Source organism: Polyodon spathula, chromosome 3 (assembly GCF_017654505.1).
Source record: "Polyodon spathula isolate WHYD16114869_AA chromosome 3, ASM1765450v1, whole genome shotgun sequence".
Taxonomy (NCBI): domain Eukaryota; kingdom Metazoa; phylum Chordata; class Actinopteri; order Acipenseriformes; family Polyodontidae; genus Polyodon; species Polyodon spathula.
The window spans coordinates 76,412,944-76,433,189 of record NC_054536.1 but is presented as its reverse complement, the minus strand read 5'-3'; the positions used below and the strand labels follow the sequence as shown (position 1 = coordinate 76,433,189).

Sequence of the window (20,246 nt, the reverse complement as noted above, 5' to 3'; positions counted from 1 at the left end):
CTGCCAGTAATTGCGGGCCTCGTATTTGCGTGATTATTTTAAGAGCTCTGGAAAGCAGCCCTTAATTAACAGTTAGATATTAGGCTATATAAAAGGCAAGGTGATGTGGGAGACTTGTCTGCAGCAAGGAGGAAACATTGTTTTCGAGGACAAAGAAACATTTCATAACATTTTGCAAAGAACTAATTTTTTTTAACCCTTCTGATCAAGTCTGTTTGTAAATTACGGTTTATAAAACCGGTGCCATACATGTTTCATAGCTTACATGATGAAACAGAAAGTCTGTAAATAAGAGAATATAGAATCCACGTAAAAATAAAAGGTTTTAGAAGCACCTAAAAAGGTCTCCCCACAGTGGCAAAGCAAGGATCTAACTACAGCCTTTACTTCTTAGAGTGTAGGCATTATTAAAAGAACAGTGGAGGAGATTAAGAAAAGATGGAACGATATTCCGAGGAGCACTAAAGAAAAACTCTCATATACATGTAATACAATGAGGGCTCATCCTCCACCGTTATTTTAGTAAGGCCTACAGAATTTGTAAAAAAAAACAGTAAAAAAAAGGACAGAGGGACAGATGACGCAGTTAGTTTGTGGCTAGAGAAAGTACAGTTTTTCGACCATATATACCACATGATATGCAAAAAACATAGAGTAAGAAATACAGACAAACATAAGAAATAGGAGAGTTGTAACAGCATAAGACTTTAAGAAGATATAAGTCTGAAGACTGTTCGTATACAGTTGTATTGTTGCTGAACATATTGCTGTACAACAATAGAAGGATGTAAGTGTAATGTAAGGATGGAAGTTTGAAAAGTATATATGCCCGGAATTATTCTTTACGAAATAAGAAGTTGAACTAATATGCAAAGCACAGTAACTGGGTGATACGTCTTAATGTATAAGCATCGTAATGTATAACCTACTACAAACTCTGAAGTGGTACATTTGTCCTGGTGATGTATTCCGAGCTTGTAACACATCTTCTTGTTACATCTTCATACAACTACTGCTTGTATGAAAATCTCCAGTTCCACATTGGTAAATTTCAGTTTTTGTTTCTACTTTGGCTAGTACCAGGCTGAGGTCTTTGTGTGCCATTCATTTTCTTTTGGAATGTGTAGCCTACACACACAGGGTTGACCCAAACCTGATATTTATTGTGAGAGGTGTGTAATTCTCCACAGCTAATTGAGGTGAGGGGTTTTTAAATTGGTTGATTGCGAAATCGCCTGCTTTACCTAATTAGTCTTATAAAATGGGTCGTTATGAACACACACATTACATGGCTTTTTGCGGTCCGTTTTTCCCCTTTATCAATTTGGGCCTCAGTGCACAGTGTCGTGTGGTACCTCAGCGCGTATGCTGGCTGCAGTGCTTGGTACACTCGGTGCACTTAGTGCTAGGTGCACCCAGTATATGGTGCACTCTGTAAACTCGGTGCACATAGCGCAGCAGTGCTCAGTGCGCATATCGCCCACAGTACTCGCCACAGATTTGCCACTTCCGTGCCTTGCACTTTGTGCAGGCGCATTGCGTGACATGTAAGGTGGTATCACAATGACGAGCATACCGTAGTTCTATGCTTGCACGTCCTGCAGGGCGAACATGCTCCACAACAATGGGCACACTCTGTGCGTGCAGTGCCTGGGTGTCCAGCATGCCACTTTGGCCCTCTGAGACGAGGCTTTTTGTTACATCTGCATGGGTTTTCAGCCCTGGGTGCTTCGTAATAGGCTGGCTAGGGCCGAACCGTCAGCGCCCCTTGGGGCCACAGTCCCCCCCCTCATCCGATTGTCCCACAGCCCATCGCAGAATATCCCCTGCATGCAGACTCGGGTGGCAACTCCTTGTAGCCGCTCCCCATCTCCACAAGCGAGACGGGTTAAGCGCTCGAAGCAGGTGAGGGACATAATGAACCTCAAGGTACAGATTGCACAGGACCTAGAGCTTTTGACAAGGCAGCAGGCAACAGGTGCCCCAGCCGCAGCTCCGGCTCTGCCACCACCTGCCCCTGTCTCCCATACAGGAGCTCAGGGTGAGCTGGAAGCGCCATCAATGATGGCAGAGGAGGAAGTGCTATCGATAGCGGCCTCCTGGGGTGAGGACTCCTTCCCCACTGAGATGGAGGAAAGAGAGGAGCCTGCGCTCTCTGCTGAGGCCTAGTTCCGAGGCTGTGCCCCCACTTGTCAGCTCCGTGTTGGCACTGATGGAACATGCTGCAAACTTTCTGCAGGTCCCCTGGACAGCAGTGGCTGAGCCACGCCGGTCCGTGTTCCGAACGCAGGGAGTGGCTCCCTGTTCACAGCCTTTCCCAGCATTTCCCGATTCCATGGAGGAAGTGCGCTCCTCTTGGGATCGTCTGGCCTCAGCGCCAAGCGTGCTGAAGCAAGTGACCCAGCTTGCTTCCTTGGAAGGTGCGGAGAAGCTGGGCCTGGCAGGGTTTCTCCCAGTTGAGTCCTCCATTGCGGCCCTAGATGGAATACTAAGGGAAGCCCCACTCTCCGAGCCGGTGGCTTCCAAGTTAAGCGTCCTTACAGGCACGCTGCTCCAGATCTCCGGCCTTCAAGGGCAAGCACTAGGTAGAAGCCTGACAGGCTTGGCGGTAGCTCGCAGACAGCTATGGTTGTCACAGACGAGGTCCCCCGACGCAGATAGGATCCTGCAATGCTCACATCAAGAACGTCAGGTATCTCGACAAGTGGCCAAGCTGCTCCCTCTCCGTGCTCCAGCGCGGGGCAGGTTGAACCGTCAGCAACTTCCCCAGACATGTACCAACTACCGATCGGTCCCAGTCCCCATGGCTCCGCTGGGTGACCCGACGCACTTGCGGCCTCAGACCCACTTCTTCACAACACACAAGCTGCAATATTGGCACGCTTGCACCTCAGACTCCTGGGTGCTCGCTGCCATGTACACGGTGGGCCAGGATAGCGTCTACGCACTTTGAAAACGTACAAGGAGCAAGGGGAGGCCGATGGCAGCACGGAAAACTTGTAAACACTCCCCTGAAAGGCGAAGCGGAGGTGCACAGCTCCTGTATGCTTATCTGGGATGATGGCGGCAGGGTGTCACTACATACAAACCCTGTGTTCCTCCCTAAGGTGATCAGAGCCTTCCATATGAACCAGTCTGTAGAATTGCAGGCTTTCTACCTCCGTTTTCTTTTGAGCAGGATAGGAGATTAAACTTCCTCTGCCTGGTGCACGCATTGAGGTGCTATGTAGATAGGACAAGAGCTCTGTGCCATTCTGACCAGCTCTTTGTCTGTCACGGTGTCACGTTGACTACATCTTCGGCCCTCTTCAGAGGGGTCTTGCTGTCCGATATCTGTACTGCGGCTAGTAGGGCTACGTTGTATACTTTCTCCAGGTCTACCGCCTTAATGTGGTAGAGCCTTCTTTGCCTTCATTAGGCACGAGGGTCCTTGAGGTTGCAAGCTCGCACTGCACCGCTTGGGTTATGCGGTCATGATGCATCCCTCATATGTTGCCATTCCTTCTCCCTCGCAATTGCTCTGGTATACTTTTCCATAAGTATGTTGTGGTGGTCGTCTTCGAATTGAAAGGGAACGTTAGGCTACTTACCGTATGATTCCCTGAAAGAGAATACGACCACCACCCAGTGAGGTTGCATTGGTCGCCCTCACAGGTTTGATGTAAAAGAGTTCATGGCTTCCGTGAGTTGACTGTTTAATCCTTTGGTGGGCAGGACCGAGGGCATCACTCCAGGAAGGGGCCTATCGGCAGCTCTGAGAAAGAGCTCAGTGAATACCTACCAATAGGCAGACATATCCCTTAAGTATGTTGTGGTGGTCATCTTCTCTTTAAGGGAACCAGGGTTGCAGTAAGTAACCTAGTAAGGAACATCTTCCAATGACTCACATGTTTTCAAAGTCTCTTAAGTTATTGCCTTAGGAAGAAGAAAAAAATGAGAACCATCAGCAAAAATTGCTCTGAAAAGAAATAGCACTCATAATGTATTCGTCTTTTTGAGCTCTACAGTACAAATTGACATAATTCATATTAGGTAAGACTAGAATTATTTTGTTATTTATATGCTTTATTGAGAGAGCACTATATTTGGGACCTGAAATTAAAGCTGTTACTATGCTACTTCAGATAGGATGGCAAACACTAATGGCGATACCTACCAGCACTCATTTGATGTAGAAGTCATTTGCTGCATGAGCTATGCATTTCAAGTGCTTCTACCACCACTAATGATTTTCAAGGACAGTTTGCACAGACTGTAACCCCTTAAAGAAATACAATATTTACCATTCACAAAACCACACGTGGTATCAAGATCAACAATTATCTCTCCCTTGATAGGAGAAGGCCAACATGAATATTTAACCAGCATTTGACATTTGTATTTTTTTTTTTTTTTTGTAATGCAACTGCGTCAAATCACGATTTTCTTACAGTGATACTAACAGTGCCTGAAATAAAAATTCAAAAACACTGAAATGTAACGGCCAGAGCAACTAACTCCATGTTTTGTGAAAATGATTTGATGTCAAACTTGGGAGGCTCAGGACAGCAAGTCCAATGCCATTTAGATAGCATGAAGAACATGTACGATATCACTAGTCAATCTAATTCAGCACAAAGAATACAAGGATGTGTGAGTTTGCACTGTTCTCAAAAACAAATATTGCTTCATAGTGCACCTTTTTAAAATCATAGAAACTAAAACAAAACCTTAGAAGTTATGGGTTTCTGTCTGGGTTCTCCTATCCATTTACCCCATATAAACCATAAATAAATATACCTGAACTATACCTCTATTACTTACTGTGGGGTAAAACAGATGCACTGTACACAGTGGTAACAGTCTAACAAGTAGCTTAATTGTAGACAATAATACACTAGTGAGGGAAACTGTTGTTTTCGAGTAGATTATACAGTAGCTTTTGTATGACAACTGATTTTGTCATTCCTCTTTTAAGGTTTTTAAAAAATAATCTGTCAACTGTTTTTTTTGTTTTTGTTTTTTTTCTTTTTCTGGGCCTAGTTGTATATTCAGTACATATATACATATTTAAGTAATTGTTCATGTTATTGTAAATATATCCATGCGGTCATATATTCACTCCTGTTCTCCTGACTATTCTATTTTTTTTTTCTTTTTACTAAAAATACTTTCCCACTGAGCTACTGTAAATAATTGATCTGGATACTTGATTTCACCTGCCACCCACTGAAAGATCAAGCTAAAAACAAGCCTTTGCTACAAAAAACAAGCCTTGCTTACAAAAAAACAAGAATTTAGAATGTCAACCAGCACAGATTCTTGAAATGCAAATGTAATGCTTTTGTACATGATGTGTGCTTTGCTGTTTGTACGCTCCTGTTATACTTCATCAAGATCTATAAATACTTGATTATGATGATGAGGAACATTGTGCCCTATACTCAAGTGAGTCAAACCGCATTAGGCAACTAATTGTAATTTCAGATATACAGCACGAGTAGCCTAGCAACCAGAACATATCTTGCCACTTATAGTATATTTGTAAGTATATGGACTTGGAGGTAATATTGATGAATGTGATTGACTGTATGTGTCTTTTTTGTATTTTACACATGGGCTGTTTTAAATTTAAGCCCACGCCTCTCTAATAGAATTTAAATATGTACTGATGTGCAGTATTTAAGATGTACATTGAAAAATGTACTGTTGTTGTGTCTGGCAGATGTCTTGTGTTAGCAGGCTATGTACAGTATGCATAGCCAGTGGGAGAGATTTTGTGGGTGTTTTGGGAGAACCCTTTGTAAAAATTCTGTAATAGTGATTGTTTCATTTCCTCACAATTATGAACCTGTATACAACAATTCATATCAAACCAGGCTTTCAAGAGTTCAAACATCCTTCCAAGCAAACAAGGTCTTACAAACCTCACATCCAACATTACCTAAGGGTTGTTCATTATTTGCTTAAAAGGATTTCCACTATCTTATTAGAAATGTGTTTAGTACTGATCTGCACAATTTACATAAACAAGCTTTTCAGACTCAGAAATTATTTCTAAAAAAACCCCCAAAAAACACGTAGACAGGATTGTCGATTCAGAAATTGCATTGATTTACTAGTGTACTGCAGGTTTGATAGAACTAGGCTGAGAAATATGTCCGGGTTTCTTCTGTGGAAAAGGTAGCAACCCTACTGAAGACCGTTTGATTGTAACATATATTTTGTACTTTTTTAATTTGCCATAAACATTACATTGAACGTTGCCATTTATAGTAACATTTTTCAAGATGAAATGACATTTCTGAATTGAAAGCAGACTGATTTTCCACATCTGAGGGATGATTCATGGAACATCCAAACACTGCACTGCACTGGCACTCGGGGGAGGGGCTTGCCAATTTTTCTGTAATTCTTTGTGACAGAGATGAAAAAAAAAAAAAAAAAAAAACAGATTGTTGAGTAATTTAAATGCTTTTTCAGTTGGATGTTGACACTTTTACCTACAGAAACACTGTTTAGATAACTGTTACTATTAAGGTATAGTAATATTAAGAGATCAGGTAAGTAAGTTGGTCTATGATGTCCTTGCCGTGCAATAAGACAATTATTACTGCACGTTCATGTGATCGTGTTCAGCCAATCACAGCACTTAATTTATCCAAGCCATTTTATAATATATATATATATATATATATATATATATATATATATATATATATATATATATATATATATATACACACACACACACACACACACACACACACACAGTACTGTGCAAAAGTTTTAGGCAGGTGTGAAAAAATGCTGTAAAGTAAGAATGCTTTCAAAAATAGACATGTTAATAGTTTATATTTATCAATTAAGTAAATGCAAAATGAGTGAACAGAGGAAAAATCTACATCAAATCAATATTTGGTGTGACCACCCTTTGCCTTCAAAACAGTATCAATTCTTCTAGGTACTCCTGCACACAGTTTTCGAAGGAACTCTGCAGGTAGGCTGGCCCAAACATCTTGGAGAACTAACCACAGTTCTTCTGTGGATTTAGGCAGCCTAAGTTGCTTCTCTCTCTTCATGTAATCCCAGACAGACTCGACGATGTTGAGATCAGGGCTCTGTGGGGGCCATACCATCACTTCCAGGACTCCTTGTTCTTCTTTACGCTGAAGATAGTTCTTAATGACTTTCGCTGTATGTTTGGGGTAGTTGTCATGCTGCAGAATAAATTTGGGGCCAATCAGATGCCTCCCTGATGGTATTACATGATGGATAAGTATCTGCCTGTACTTCTCAGCATTGAGGAGACCATTAATTCTGACCAAATCCCCAACTCCATTTGAAGAAATGCAACACAAAACTTGCAAGGAACCTCCATCATGCTTCACTGTTGCCTGCAGACACTCATTCGTGTACCGCTCTCCAGCCCTTCAGCGAACAAACTGCCTTCTGCTACAGTCAAATATAAATTTTGACTCATCAGTCCAGAGCACCTGCTGCCATTTTTCCTGTGTTTTCGTGCATAGTTGAGTCGCTTGGCCTTGTTTCCACGTCGGAGGTATGGCTTTTTGGCCGCAAGTCTTCCATGAAGGCCGCTTCAGACCAGACTTCTCCGGACAGTAGATGGGTGTACCAGGGTCGTACTGTTTTCTGCCAATTCTGAGCTGATGGCACTGCTGGACATCTTCCGATTGCAAAGGGAAGTAAGGATGAGTGTCTTTCATCTGCTGCAGTAAATTTCCTTGGCCAACCACTGCGTCTACTGTCCTCAACGTTGTCCATTTCTTTGTGCTTCTTCAAAAGAGCTTGGACAGCACATCTGGAAACCCCTGTCTGCCTTGAAATTTCTGCCAGGGAGAGACCTTGCTGATGCAGTATAACTACCTTGTGTCTTGTTGCTGTGCTCAGTCTTGCCATGGTGTATGACTTTTGACAGTAAACTGTCTTCAGCAACCTCACCTGACTATATGCCTACAAAATCCCTGTGTACCTAGAAGAATTGATGCTGTTTTGAAGACAAAGTGTGGTCACACCAAATATTGATTTGATGTAGATTTTTCTTCTGTTCACTCACTTTGCATTTAGTTAATTGATCAATATAAACTATTAACATGTCTATTTTTGAAAGCATTCTTATTTTACAACATTTTTTCACACCTGCCTAAAACTTTTGCACAGTACTGTATACACACACACACACACACACACACATACACACAGTGTTGAAGGCCACAACCAATAACTGCAAGATTAAATGTTTTTCTGTACACTTTTATTAAAACATAACACCCAAGCATAGCTATCACGGTACCTTTCTCTCTCTCATTTCACTCCTTCTCAGCTCCACACTCCTACACAACCCACAACAAACACTAATTCCTTTGCTACTTTTATAGAGTGTGACAAGAGGTAATTGACACTCCATCATTCAATTACCACCTGGCCAGGTTCCCATAAAACACTTAAACAATCCCCAAACCAATTAAACTACTACATCCACCTGTGGCTGTGCAAAGAACTGTTGTGAAGGAATCAATTACAGTATAGAGTTTCAACTTCTGCCAATTTAAACACGCTATAAAGTACGGTATGTACTTCTTACAGTACTGTACAAACTTGGTACAACTTGCATAGATGGACTGAAGCACAAGCCTCATCAGCAAAGGTAACACTCTGGCCAAACAGTATTTTGAAACAAAAATAATCAGTGTAATAACCACAGCATTATTTTTACAAAAAAAATCCAACCACAAACTGTGCACACATTGTTGACTGTACTTTTAGTTACTGGTAACTGTACTGCATAATTTGACGAGCTAAATTGCCAAAATGTAAACAAACTGTGTCCAGTGCACTGATGGCTTTGTCCTTTGACAGGAAGCGCTGCAATTATCCAGAATAACCTGAGATTTAAAGCCAATTGAGCGATTTAATTAAGTTTAGGTTTCTCACTCATTGTGAAGTGATACTGTAATCTGCTGCATTTGGTGGTTGCGAATGAATGAATGAGCTGTTTCCTGTCAGAGGTTGGTCACATGAAACGGCAGTATCAAGTCAGTCAGAGGTCAGTCTTGTGGTGCTGCATCGATTATATCACAGTGGCCAATTGACAACTCCAATGTAAAGAGAAGATTAAGAAAATAAGCACGTGGGCGCTACTTTGATCAAATACAGTAGCAACTTGGCTAAGAAACAAGTTACCAGAAACAACAAAATGATATCAACTTCATTGGAAAGAATGAAAAATATATTTCATAATAATCAATATACCATTGGTAAGGCAAAGCAAAGGGTAGTAAAACAAAGTGAGAGCAAGTAATTTAGCTGAAATATTTTACATCAGATAATTACCTCAGATTATGTTTTATTATGCACTGTTTTCTATATGTCTAAAAGCCTAATGAGAATCCCATTTTATCTGTCTATGAAATAAAGCAATTCATGCTGTTACTGAACATAATAATAGAAAAATGTGCTGGAAATGCTAGCAAATACAGAAATGTAAGCATACAAGTGTAATATACTTGATCAAATATATTTGACCAAAATGGTTAGGTCATAGGTTGGTTGGAAAATGAATACATGGCATGATGTGGTTTGACAATTCCACCTTACACTGCCTTCTGCAAACCGTGGTTAAGAGTCCTCACCACTTGAGCAAAAACAATAAAGTGACAGACACTAACTTAATAGCAGGGTCACTGTCACAGACCCAGTACTCCAACTTTCTCTGAAAATAAACAACTAGAAGGGCGCTTTTAACTAGAACAAGCAACAAATCTACCGTGGTAGAGTTGTTCTATTGTATCATTATACATTTTTTAAGTGAAAAAGCAAGCATACATAATTAAATGCCATGGTCAAGTTACAATAATGTATTATATGTACGCTTTAAACATTTTTTCCCTGAAAGTCTGACTAGGCACTTTAACAACGAGACTTTAATCAGGCACACAATGGCTCGCTATTTAAGGATTACAACAGGATGGAAGGAGATCTTGACAAAAGTGATCACGTGATCAAGCAGTCAGTACTATACAAGGGATTAAAGGAAGAAGAAAAAAAGCTATTACTCAAAACCAAACTGCTGAAAACTGTAAAAGTGATTATGATTAGTGAAAGGAATGCATTTGTAAGGGCAGTGATATAGGTCAACGAGAATAACCAAGATAACATTGAATAAAAGCAAACTTATTTACTTTTTAAAGATTCTGTCTAGACTTCTGAATTAAACCTGAGCTGGTTCTCCATGTTTTGTAGTTTGACTAACTGAGGCTGCTATGCGGCACTAGCATATAGAATCGCATGCAGTGCAATTCAAGGTAGTACAACAGCAGAGGGTGGCTGCATAACAGCTATTATAGAACAAGTTATAAGCTACTTGTTATGGGCAAGAGACAGTTTAATAGTTACATTCTACCCGATTCTAAGAGCTATACTAAGATCACAGGGCATCTTAATCAATAAAGAACATCAATCAATGTGACGGTGAATATAAACAAGGAAAATACATTAGTTAAGATAACACAGATGTTTGATACCCAGACCAAGTTGCTCTTTAAAATCGTTTCAGCTGTAACAGCATGGATAGCCATTCATTTAGTCCCCTGGAAGAACACATATCAGTATGCAAATGTTGGAGCATGTCTGATTCAGAAAAAAAGATTTTATCCCAAACCTCAGAGCAGGTTTCAAAGTTCCATAGCTTGTACTTTACTAACTTGGGTGACAATTCTAAGCACACTTCATAACTAGGCACTGATACTGGATTATTCGATATTGATCCATCCAACATTGTATACTGAAATATTGTATACATATTTTACAAAACAGATACAGAAAGCACGTTAATAACCTTTTTCATGCACTCAAGGTTAATAATATGTTCTATGTTTGTGTGGCAAAGTGCCCGCCCCTGTGTGTATTTTGTGTTATACGTTGTATGATAATGTTGGTGTATAGTCATTGGTACACAGGATATAAACGGGTCTGTGTAACACGAGTGTTTAAAATGTATATTTGTATTTAGACACGAGGATTGCACAGCATTTCATGTGCAAGTGAAATGTAATAATGTGTGAGCGCGGGGAATTGCACTTTATTAATTCACATGCAGTTGTACCGCGACTCCAATTGAATGATTGATTAGCACTCGAGTCTCGGTACAGCTGCATAAAAGCACCATGTTTTCACTCACTCGGGGTTGTGTGTTCAGTGAGTGGAGAACGGATGTGAAGAGGAGAAAGCAAAAGCATTAAGTAAAGTAGATCATAATTTCACTCAAAAAAGTGATTATGGAAAGTTATGTCTACAATTGACTAAATAGAAACCAATTAAAATGCTTAAATTTCACAATAACTCCTTCGAAGCCGTAAAGTTGCTTATTATTATTATTATTATTATTATTATTATTATTATTATAGAATATTATGTAGTGGAAAATGTGGGTGATTTGGGTAGTCTGTTGTAGATTTACTAATAGTATTTTGAAAATATACTGTAGTAAACATTTTGACTGCACTTGTTTTTATTACATTAAACCTGAAGTGCTGGATTTTAGCTCCGTTTGTAGACTGCCATAAGGATCAGAATTGCTGAAGCCACGGTTCTGTAGGAAAACTTGTATATATTACATACATATGTGCATAATAGGTCTACAGTGGCTTGCGAAAGTATTGACGCCAAGCAAGCGGCACCATGAAGACCAAGGAGCTCTCCAAACAGGTCAGGGACAAAGTTGTGGAGAAGTACAGATCAGGGTTGGGTTATAAAAAAATATCCGAAACTTTGAACATCCCACGGAGCACCATTAAAGCCATTATTAAAAAATGGAAAGAATATGGCACCACAACAAACCTGGCAAGAGAGGGCCACCCACCAAAACTCACGGACCAGGCAAGGAGGGCATTAATCAGAGAGGCAACAAAGAGACCAAAGATAACCCTGAAGGAGCTGCAAAGCTCCACAGTGGTGATTGGAGTATCTGTCCAAAGGACCACTTTAAGCCAAATAAGCAAACATGTTTGGTGTTCGCCAAAAGTCATGTGGGAGACTCCCCAAACATATGGAAGAAGGTACTCTGGTCAGATGAGACTTTTTGGCCATCAAGGAAAACGCTATGTCTGGCGCAAACCCAACACCTCTCTTCACCCCGAGAACACCATCCCCACAGTGAAGCATGGTGGTGGCAGCATCATGCTGTGGGGATGTTTTTCATCGGCAGGGACTGGGAAACTGGTCAGAATTGAAGGAATGATGGATGGTGCTAAATACAGGGAAATTCTTGAGGGAAACCTGTTTCAGTCTTCCAGAGATTTGAGACCGGGACGGAAGTTCACCTTCCAGCAGGACAATGACCTTAACCATACTGCTAAAGCAACACTCAAGTGGTTTAAGTGGAAACATTTAAATGTCTTGGAACGGCCTATTCAAAGCCCAGACCTCAATCCAATTGCGAATCTGTGGTATGACTTAAAGATTGCTGTACACCAGCGGAACCCATCCAACTTGAAGGAGCTGGAGCAGTTTTGCCTTTAAGAATGGGCAAAAATCCCAGTGGCTAGTTGTGCCAAGCTTATAGATACATACCCCAAGAGACTTGCAGCTGTAATTGCTGCAAAATGTGCCTCTACAAAGTATTGACTCTGGGGGGGTGAATACTTATGCATGCTCAAGTTTTCTGTTTTTTTGTCTTATTTCTTGTTTGTTTCACAATAAATATTTTATTTTATAAATACAATATTTTGCATGTTCAAAGTGTTCAAATGATACAAACCCCCAGAAAATCTATTTTAATTCCAGGTTGTAAGGCAACAAAATAGGAAAAATGCCAAGGGGGTCAATACTTTCGCAAGCCACTGTATAATAAATGCAGCGTAGTATCAATATATGGATAGTATACAATGCTTTCTTGTGGAATGTTGATTTTATTTATTTATTTATTTTTTTGTGTAACGCTATGTCTGGGATGTTTTTGTTTCCCTTGCTTTTTTATTATAATTTGTTGGTGGCCAAATGAGGTGCTTCTTCAACACAAGCTAAAAGCTTTGTGGAAACACAGTTGAAGAAAGCTGCACGGTATCAGTGGTCATGAAAGGCCAAACAAACTCAAAGAGAAACATTTAAATATACCCTCCCGTATTTTAATATGAATTAGGTAATTTGCATTTGGAAGGAGAATTCCTCTCCCTAAAGAAAACTTAATCGAAACCCATAGGTATTTCCAAAATAGCAAGAGAAAAAGGAAACTTTTTATTGTTCCATGGAAACCCACCAATGTCTTCAATTTAGGACAGTTTAGCACTATTGAGTATTTAATAATATATTGCACTGTATTGTATACACTATGACAAAAGCAAAGAAGATTAATGGTTTAAAATAAGGACACATCTCCCTTTCTTATGAAGGACCCTCCTTAAGCCAACCTGGAGAGAAATAACACATGTTATTTTATCGACAGTGCGCCATCTCCATTATTTTAATGACGTTCAATTTGACTATTCAATATTTACCAATGTAAAGATATGTCTTCTTGGAAGAATGCAATTACAAAAATTATATTGCAATACTTTCTTTGTCAAAGAGTGCTAAGCATTGTGGAGACTATTGTAATGGAGACACGTGGAAGCAGGCTATTGCACAAAACCCTACTGCACAGAAGTTCATGCTGTAAACTGCAGTGAATCTTGAACCCTCTTCATGCAAAGCACCTTGATGCATACAGAAAGGAAGTGCTCAAAAATCAATGACTTAAAGTGACCACATGAAAAAAAAACAATCAATCAAAACTTACAGGTGAAAACAGACAATGGGTTTGAGGCAGTGTTAAAGCAGACACTTACAGGGGGGTTTGGAAAAGTGTTCCTGCATTAAGGTATCCTCCATGTTGGCTCCAGATAATCTGCTGTTTGCTGGAGGATGCTGACTACTTTGGAGTCATAACAGTGAGTTTCATAGCCTCTTCTGTATGAACACTTCTGCTTTTACTGTAAGCAATAATTACACATATTTCCCAATACCAATTTTACAAAATAGCAATCCACTATTTCATAAAAACTACTATGGTTAATCTTTTGTTAAATTTTTAGCCAAAAGGGAATGATGCATCCCCTTTTCAGTTTTACAGTTTCCTACAGGAAAACAGACCATAAATAAAACTATGGTGAAATTGTGCTAATAAAGCAGGACCAGAAGCTGTCTAAACTGAGCCTGCTTAAAATTATTTTGCGATACATGCGCCAGCAAACCAATGCATGAGTGAGAGAACCAATGCATATGCCAGCAAACCAATAGACATGCCACAGCAAACCAATAGATATGCCACAGTAAACCAATGCATATGCCAGCAAACCAATAGACATGCCACCACAGCAAACCAATAGATATGCCACAGTAAACCAATAGATATGCCAACAAAACAATACATAGCCCAGCAAACCAATATATACGCCACAGTAAACCAATATATATGCCAGCGAACCAATACATATGCCAGAAAACCAATAGATATGCCAGCAAACCGAGAGATATGCCAATGAACCAATACATGAAAGCAAATCAATAGATATGCCAGAAAACCAATATATACGTCCTCCTTGGTTGTTACCCCTTTAACAAAACATACTGAGAGTGCAATTCAGATCATACGGCTATATACAATGCTTTAGAATATGTCCAGTCACTGTCAACTACTGTATGAAAAACCAAGACTACATGTCCTTATACTGGGGTAAAGATTACTAATATTAATAATAATGCTAAATATTTTTAAAGATGAAAATGTAAATCAGGAATAAAATGTAAATAAACATTTGATTACTTTGTGATTCTTTGCTCTGCTTGATTTTGATTCCAGACAAGGAATTCACAGCTGTACCTATCAAGAGACAGGTAGAGAGAAAAAGGTAGGTGGCTGGCATGAAGGAGTTTCACATTAAAAAGGTGTGTTCTGTTAAATTACAATTAGGGGTAGACTGGATAAAAAAAAAAAAAAAAAAAAAAAAGTTTTAAAAACTGCTCCCATTTAAGATCCTTGTTTTCATTTTATGGAGTTAATTAAGTATCATAGTCATAAGAGAACACCCCTCAAACACATCTCTGCAGTAGCAACAGCATCAAGCGTTAACTTTGGCTGAACAGCACCATAGAACAGGAAAATAAAGCAGCTAAATCTCAAAAGTCTTTCACTCCAAATTGTTATTAGAATTTAAAAAAAGAAGGAAAAAACATCCAATTACAATTATAAAACTAACCACAATCGAGTACCTTCCATTTACTGGATATCCTAGAAAATAACTAGGAATGCCCGATGTTGTATTTATACAAAGTGTTATCCAAAGCAAGCTGTAAGAAACTACTTTCCATGGCTGTCATGACCTATTTCTTTTTCAAGGGTTTGCTTCTCACACAATATGCACCACGTTTTTACCTAACTCTGTAACTGTACAAATGCTTGTCCAAATTGGATTATCGATTCTAGTCCTAGCGTGAAAATAGGATTGGCACGGTGTTCTGTGACCTTGAGTTAAAGGGTAAAGGTTTCCCATAATACTTGTTTGTCACTTTTATTCTGCTTGTGTAACAATGACCTTTGTGGCTAACTAGTTTTGTGTGATACGGAACACGAAGAACGGATTAAAAGTGTAACAGAAAACAACTTATAACTAGGCCCGAAATAAATGCTTCAGTGTATTATATATATATATATATATATATATATATATATATATATATATATATATATATATAAAAATAAAAGACAATTTGGAGTAAAAAGCTTTGAGAATCTAGCATCACTTATTAATAATGTGTATACTCGGCTATATTTATAAAACATCTGCACATTAGAAAGTACAGTATGAAACTGCTGTCCTCTTCAATTTTTTGTTAATGATTTGTGAATACACCCCAATACATCTGTTGTGTCTTCCAGTTTGTAGATATAGTCATATAACTAAACATTTTCCAGTTTAAGTTTGTAAACAAGTGCCGGTCTACTGATGGAAAGACTGTGTTTAATGTTAAGTCAATGACACCTCTACTTTTGTTGCAAAAACATTGACTATAAGTGTGACTAGATATTGATTAGAAATCACTTAGACAGGGTCAATGGGTGTCTTTGTATAGGATGTGCTGTAAATGCAGTTAATTAAAGCAAAAAGTACAGGAAATAAAAAACTAAAAAACAACCTCAGCTCTGCTCCCGCCAGCACTTATAATTTTATTATCAGATTAGTTACTGAGCTACTTGGTCCAATAGAACTAAATCAGCTTCTGAATTACAAATAATTGCTTTGATTTACTTTATCTTAATTTATATTGCTTGTGTTATCAATGGGTTGTATGCACAGCTCTCTTCCATTTAATGTTTGTCTTAATTAAAAAAAATAAAAAAATTTTAAAAATTTATATTAATGTATTAAAAAAAACCAAAAAACTTTTGTTGATCATGGAAATTAAAACACTAGATCTTAAACTATCTGAACTGCATTTAAGACTTTGTATCCTGTTTGTATCTTTTGTAATCCCCTTGAACCTACTAAACAAATGACAAGTTTCCAATTGACTATTGCGCCTACACACCAAATAATAATGTCAACATTTGCTAGGCCCACTATTTATACCATAGCTTTCTCTAACACTGTGTCCTCTGCTGACTCTGTGTCTCTGTTATAAGTAAATTCAGCCAAGGTAGCAATTTTTTTTTTTTTTTTTTTTTTTTTATAAATGCTTGAAAATGTGTCTTATATATAAAAAAGAAATCAAAGCACTAAAATAAATATTTACAGCAGGGCTAATAATTTGATGGTTTAGGCTATTTATTACTGCAACAGCTACCTTTACATCTTTTAAAAGGCCCCCAAGGATTCCCATGGACAAATTGTTCACAGAATTTCTAATTATCTATATAGGAACTGTGCCGATTCAGCAAAACATGTTAGATAATGTATTAGGCAGAGTGATATACTGTATTGTATATTCAAATAACTGAATCAAATACCAAGGAACCCTACTAACTACTCAACTTGAAAAATGCGGCACCTTTAAGTCTTTTTTAAAAAAAACATAAATAACAGAGCAATTGTTTTATTTAAGAATTAAAGTCTATATTAAGGTTAAAATCAGTGTGTGAGAGAAACAAGTGCTAAAAAGTAATCTGTTTCATATTTAAAGAGAGCTGCTTGCAGACCACCTCATGCTAAACAGAGTATAAATAGGGTGTCACCCACCTGGGATCCTTTTGAATGCTGTCAATGGAAGGTGACCTTGCCAAGGTCCCCTCCAGTGGGATGGATGGCCCAGATTTGCTGTATGGTGAATCCATGGAAGGGCAGTACTTAAGAGTGCGGTAGGGGTCTGCATAATTGGAGGCCGGGCCTGCTGCATAGCTGGCTCTCTGATAAGTGCCCGTGGCGTTCTGAGGGCCTTGCTGGCTGCCTGTGCGCTGCAAGGGTACGGAGTCAACACCAGGGGAAGACGGGGCTATGACAGGAAAGTAGGGACAAAGCAAAAAATTCAGGACTTGTTCACAGAACTGGTTTACTAGGTCTAAGCAAAGGAACAAACAGACATACAACAAAAAAAAAACAGGGGGTCGAGAGTTGCAAAGGCAGAGTCAGTTCAGTTTATGCATTTAAAAAACTAACATCAGTAACTAAATTACTTTCTGGTATTATCTAAAATAACCTACGAACAATAACACATCATTCTACATTGTTTCTGACAGGAGTTTCTTTTTTGGGAATGACACAATAAAAAAAGTGTCCTGTTCTTCGGCCATATAGACTGTATTTTAAACTAAATAAGAGCATTATTGAAGGCTCCATTCACATTCATATCACACCAGAAGTGCAAACAGTTCAATGTAAAGATGATGGGTTTGATAATTATACAGATGGATGAAGTGATGCTATGGTGTGAGGCCACCTGACTTCAACTGAAATAGTTCAGCGTTAGTGAAAACTATAAATAAGCTTTAATTATTTGATGGCTGAGTGAAACAATCATATCCTTCCTCAGCATAAACCAGTTTGCTAAACCCCTTTACTTCAGAGTGGCATAGTTTTTTTCACTGAAGCCAGGCTAAATGTGACTCTGAAAAGCTGATGCATACAATTATATAAAGCTGCACACTGGGCTGGTAGCTTGGGGGGTCAGTAGCATGATATGATATTATAGGTAAATTATTCCCACTTTTTGCTCTTTAATCTTACCTAGTTAAAGCACTATCATTTACAGCAACTAAGGACAATAATTTAAAATGATGGCCTTGTAGAGGCAGTCAGAGGCAGATTAATAAGAACATCTTTCTACTTTAAACCACAATGGAAATATTTAATAATGCTGGCAATTTAATATTTTCATACAGTACGCTCTGTCACATAAACCTAGTAGGATAAAAGTCACGTTCCACTTTTTTTTTTTTTTAATTTAGAAGTTGCCAATTATTATTATTATTATTTTTTTTACTTTCTTATAATTTAGAATATCCAATTTATTCTTTTTTTTTTTTAAGCTTGGCTCACCTCCTGAGTTACCACCCCTGCGCTGAATCAGGAGCAGAGTAGACGAAAACACTGTCCTGTGAAGCGCGTGTCATCATCTGACTGCTTCTTTTCACACAGCAGACTCACCATGCAGCCACCTCGGAGCTCGGTGAATAAAAGAACGCGCCCATTTCACCTTAAACCATGAATCATGGTAATCATGGTATTGAAAAATGGTTGCGGTTTTAAAACCAATCACAAGAAGTTCATTTCGTGTATGTGTCGCTAGGTGTTTCCGTCAAGATGTCTGACTTCCGGTTTCTGCCTACCGTCAAGTCGACTAGTCTACAAGGAAGCATACCGTCCACCTTACACAGCGCCCTTGTGGTCGGAACGGAGATTAACAGCTTACATTTTTTCTCTCTTTGTCACAAAGTGGTATACATACACACAGTGCTGAGAAAGTTTGAACCCCAATGAATTATGGAAATTCCATAGTTTTACCATGATAGCTTTCTTGAATCAATATATTTAAGTATTTTCTTAAAAACAAAATAGTGTTTATATTAACCAATTCCAAGTCTTTTTAAACAAAATGATGTATGAATTAGACAAACAATGAGTAATTAAGATTCAGGGTTAGTGAAAAGTAAGTGAACCCCTGATTTTATCAGCTCAATTAAGAGGATAAGTGGATTCAGATGTTTAAATAATTAGGTAGATCTTCAGGGTTGAGTTTGGGAGGCCCCACCCTATATAAAGATCAGAAACTTTGCGAGTTTGGTCTTAACCATACAGGTGTGTGGAAACAGATCATGCCACGATCAAAAGTAATCTCTTATTGATGCTCATCAGTCTAGAAAGGGTTACAAAACTATTTCTAAGGATTTGGGGCTCCACCAATCGACTGTCAGACAGATGGAGAAAATGTAAGACCACAGTCACTACCCAGGAGCGGTCGTCCTACCAAAATCTCTCCAAGAACAAACCAGAAAATCATCAAGGTAGTCACAAAGAACCCCAGAGTACATCCAAGGATCTGCAGGCCAGTCTCACCTTGGCTAATGTGAATGACTCAACTATCAGAAAATGACTGAACAAGAATGGTGTTCATGTAAGGATAGCTAGGAGGAAACCACTGGTCTCTAAAAAGAACACTGCTGCCCGTCTGAAGTTCGCCGAAGAGCACATAGATGTACTATGGAAAAACGAGTCCAAGGTAGAATTTTTTGGCCTCAGAAGAACTTCATCCCAACCGTCAAGTATAGTGGTGGGAGTGTGATGGTTTGGGGCTGCTTTGCTGCCTCAGGACCTGGACAGCTTGCCATCATTGACATAACCATGAATTCTGCATTGTATTAAAAGACTCTAGAGGAGAATGTCAGGCCATCCGTCCAAGAGCTGAAGCTGAACCAAAAGTGGGTCGTGCAGCATGACAATGATCCTAAACACACAAGCAGATCTACAAAAGAATGGCTGCAGAAGAAGAAATTCCTCGTTTCAGAATGACCTAGTCAAAGTCTGGACCTAAACCCTATCGAAATGTTGTGTCACTGAGTTGAAGCAGTTCTGTAAGGAGGAATGGGCCAAAATTCCTCAAAACAATGTGAGAGACTGACCAACAGTTACAGGAAACGCTTAGTTGAAGTCATTGCTGCTCAAGGGGGTGCCACCAGTTACTGAATCTACAGGTTCACATACTTTTTCACATATGGATATTGAATGTTGAATCATTTGTGGATAAATAAATGTTGAAAAAGTATCATGTTTTGTGTCATT

The 20,246-nt window shown here is 39.0% G+C and overlaps 1 protein-coding gene across 5 annotated transcripts in view; it reads right to left on the bottom strand.

The window, feature by feature from the left end:
- The window catches only part of LOC121313419 (catenin delta-2-like), a 350,408-nt gene that overhangs the window by 137,108 nt on the left and 193,054 nt on the right, over positions 1-20,246 (bottom strand). For 3 of the 5 annotated variants that reach the window (XM_041245938.1, XM_041245942.1, XM_041245941.1), the window contains 2 exons: positions 17,211-17,463; positions 14,801-14,857 (listed from right to left, as the gene is read on the bottom strand). In XM_041245938.1, the coding sequence (XP_041101872.1) occupies positions 14,801-14,857; positions 17,211-17,463 (310 nt within the window). The remainder of the gene's footprint in view (positions 1-14,800; positions 14,858-17,210; positions 17,464-20,246) is intronic. The other 2 variants (XM_041245943.1, XM_041245940.1) reach the window with 1 other exon arrangement.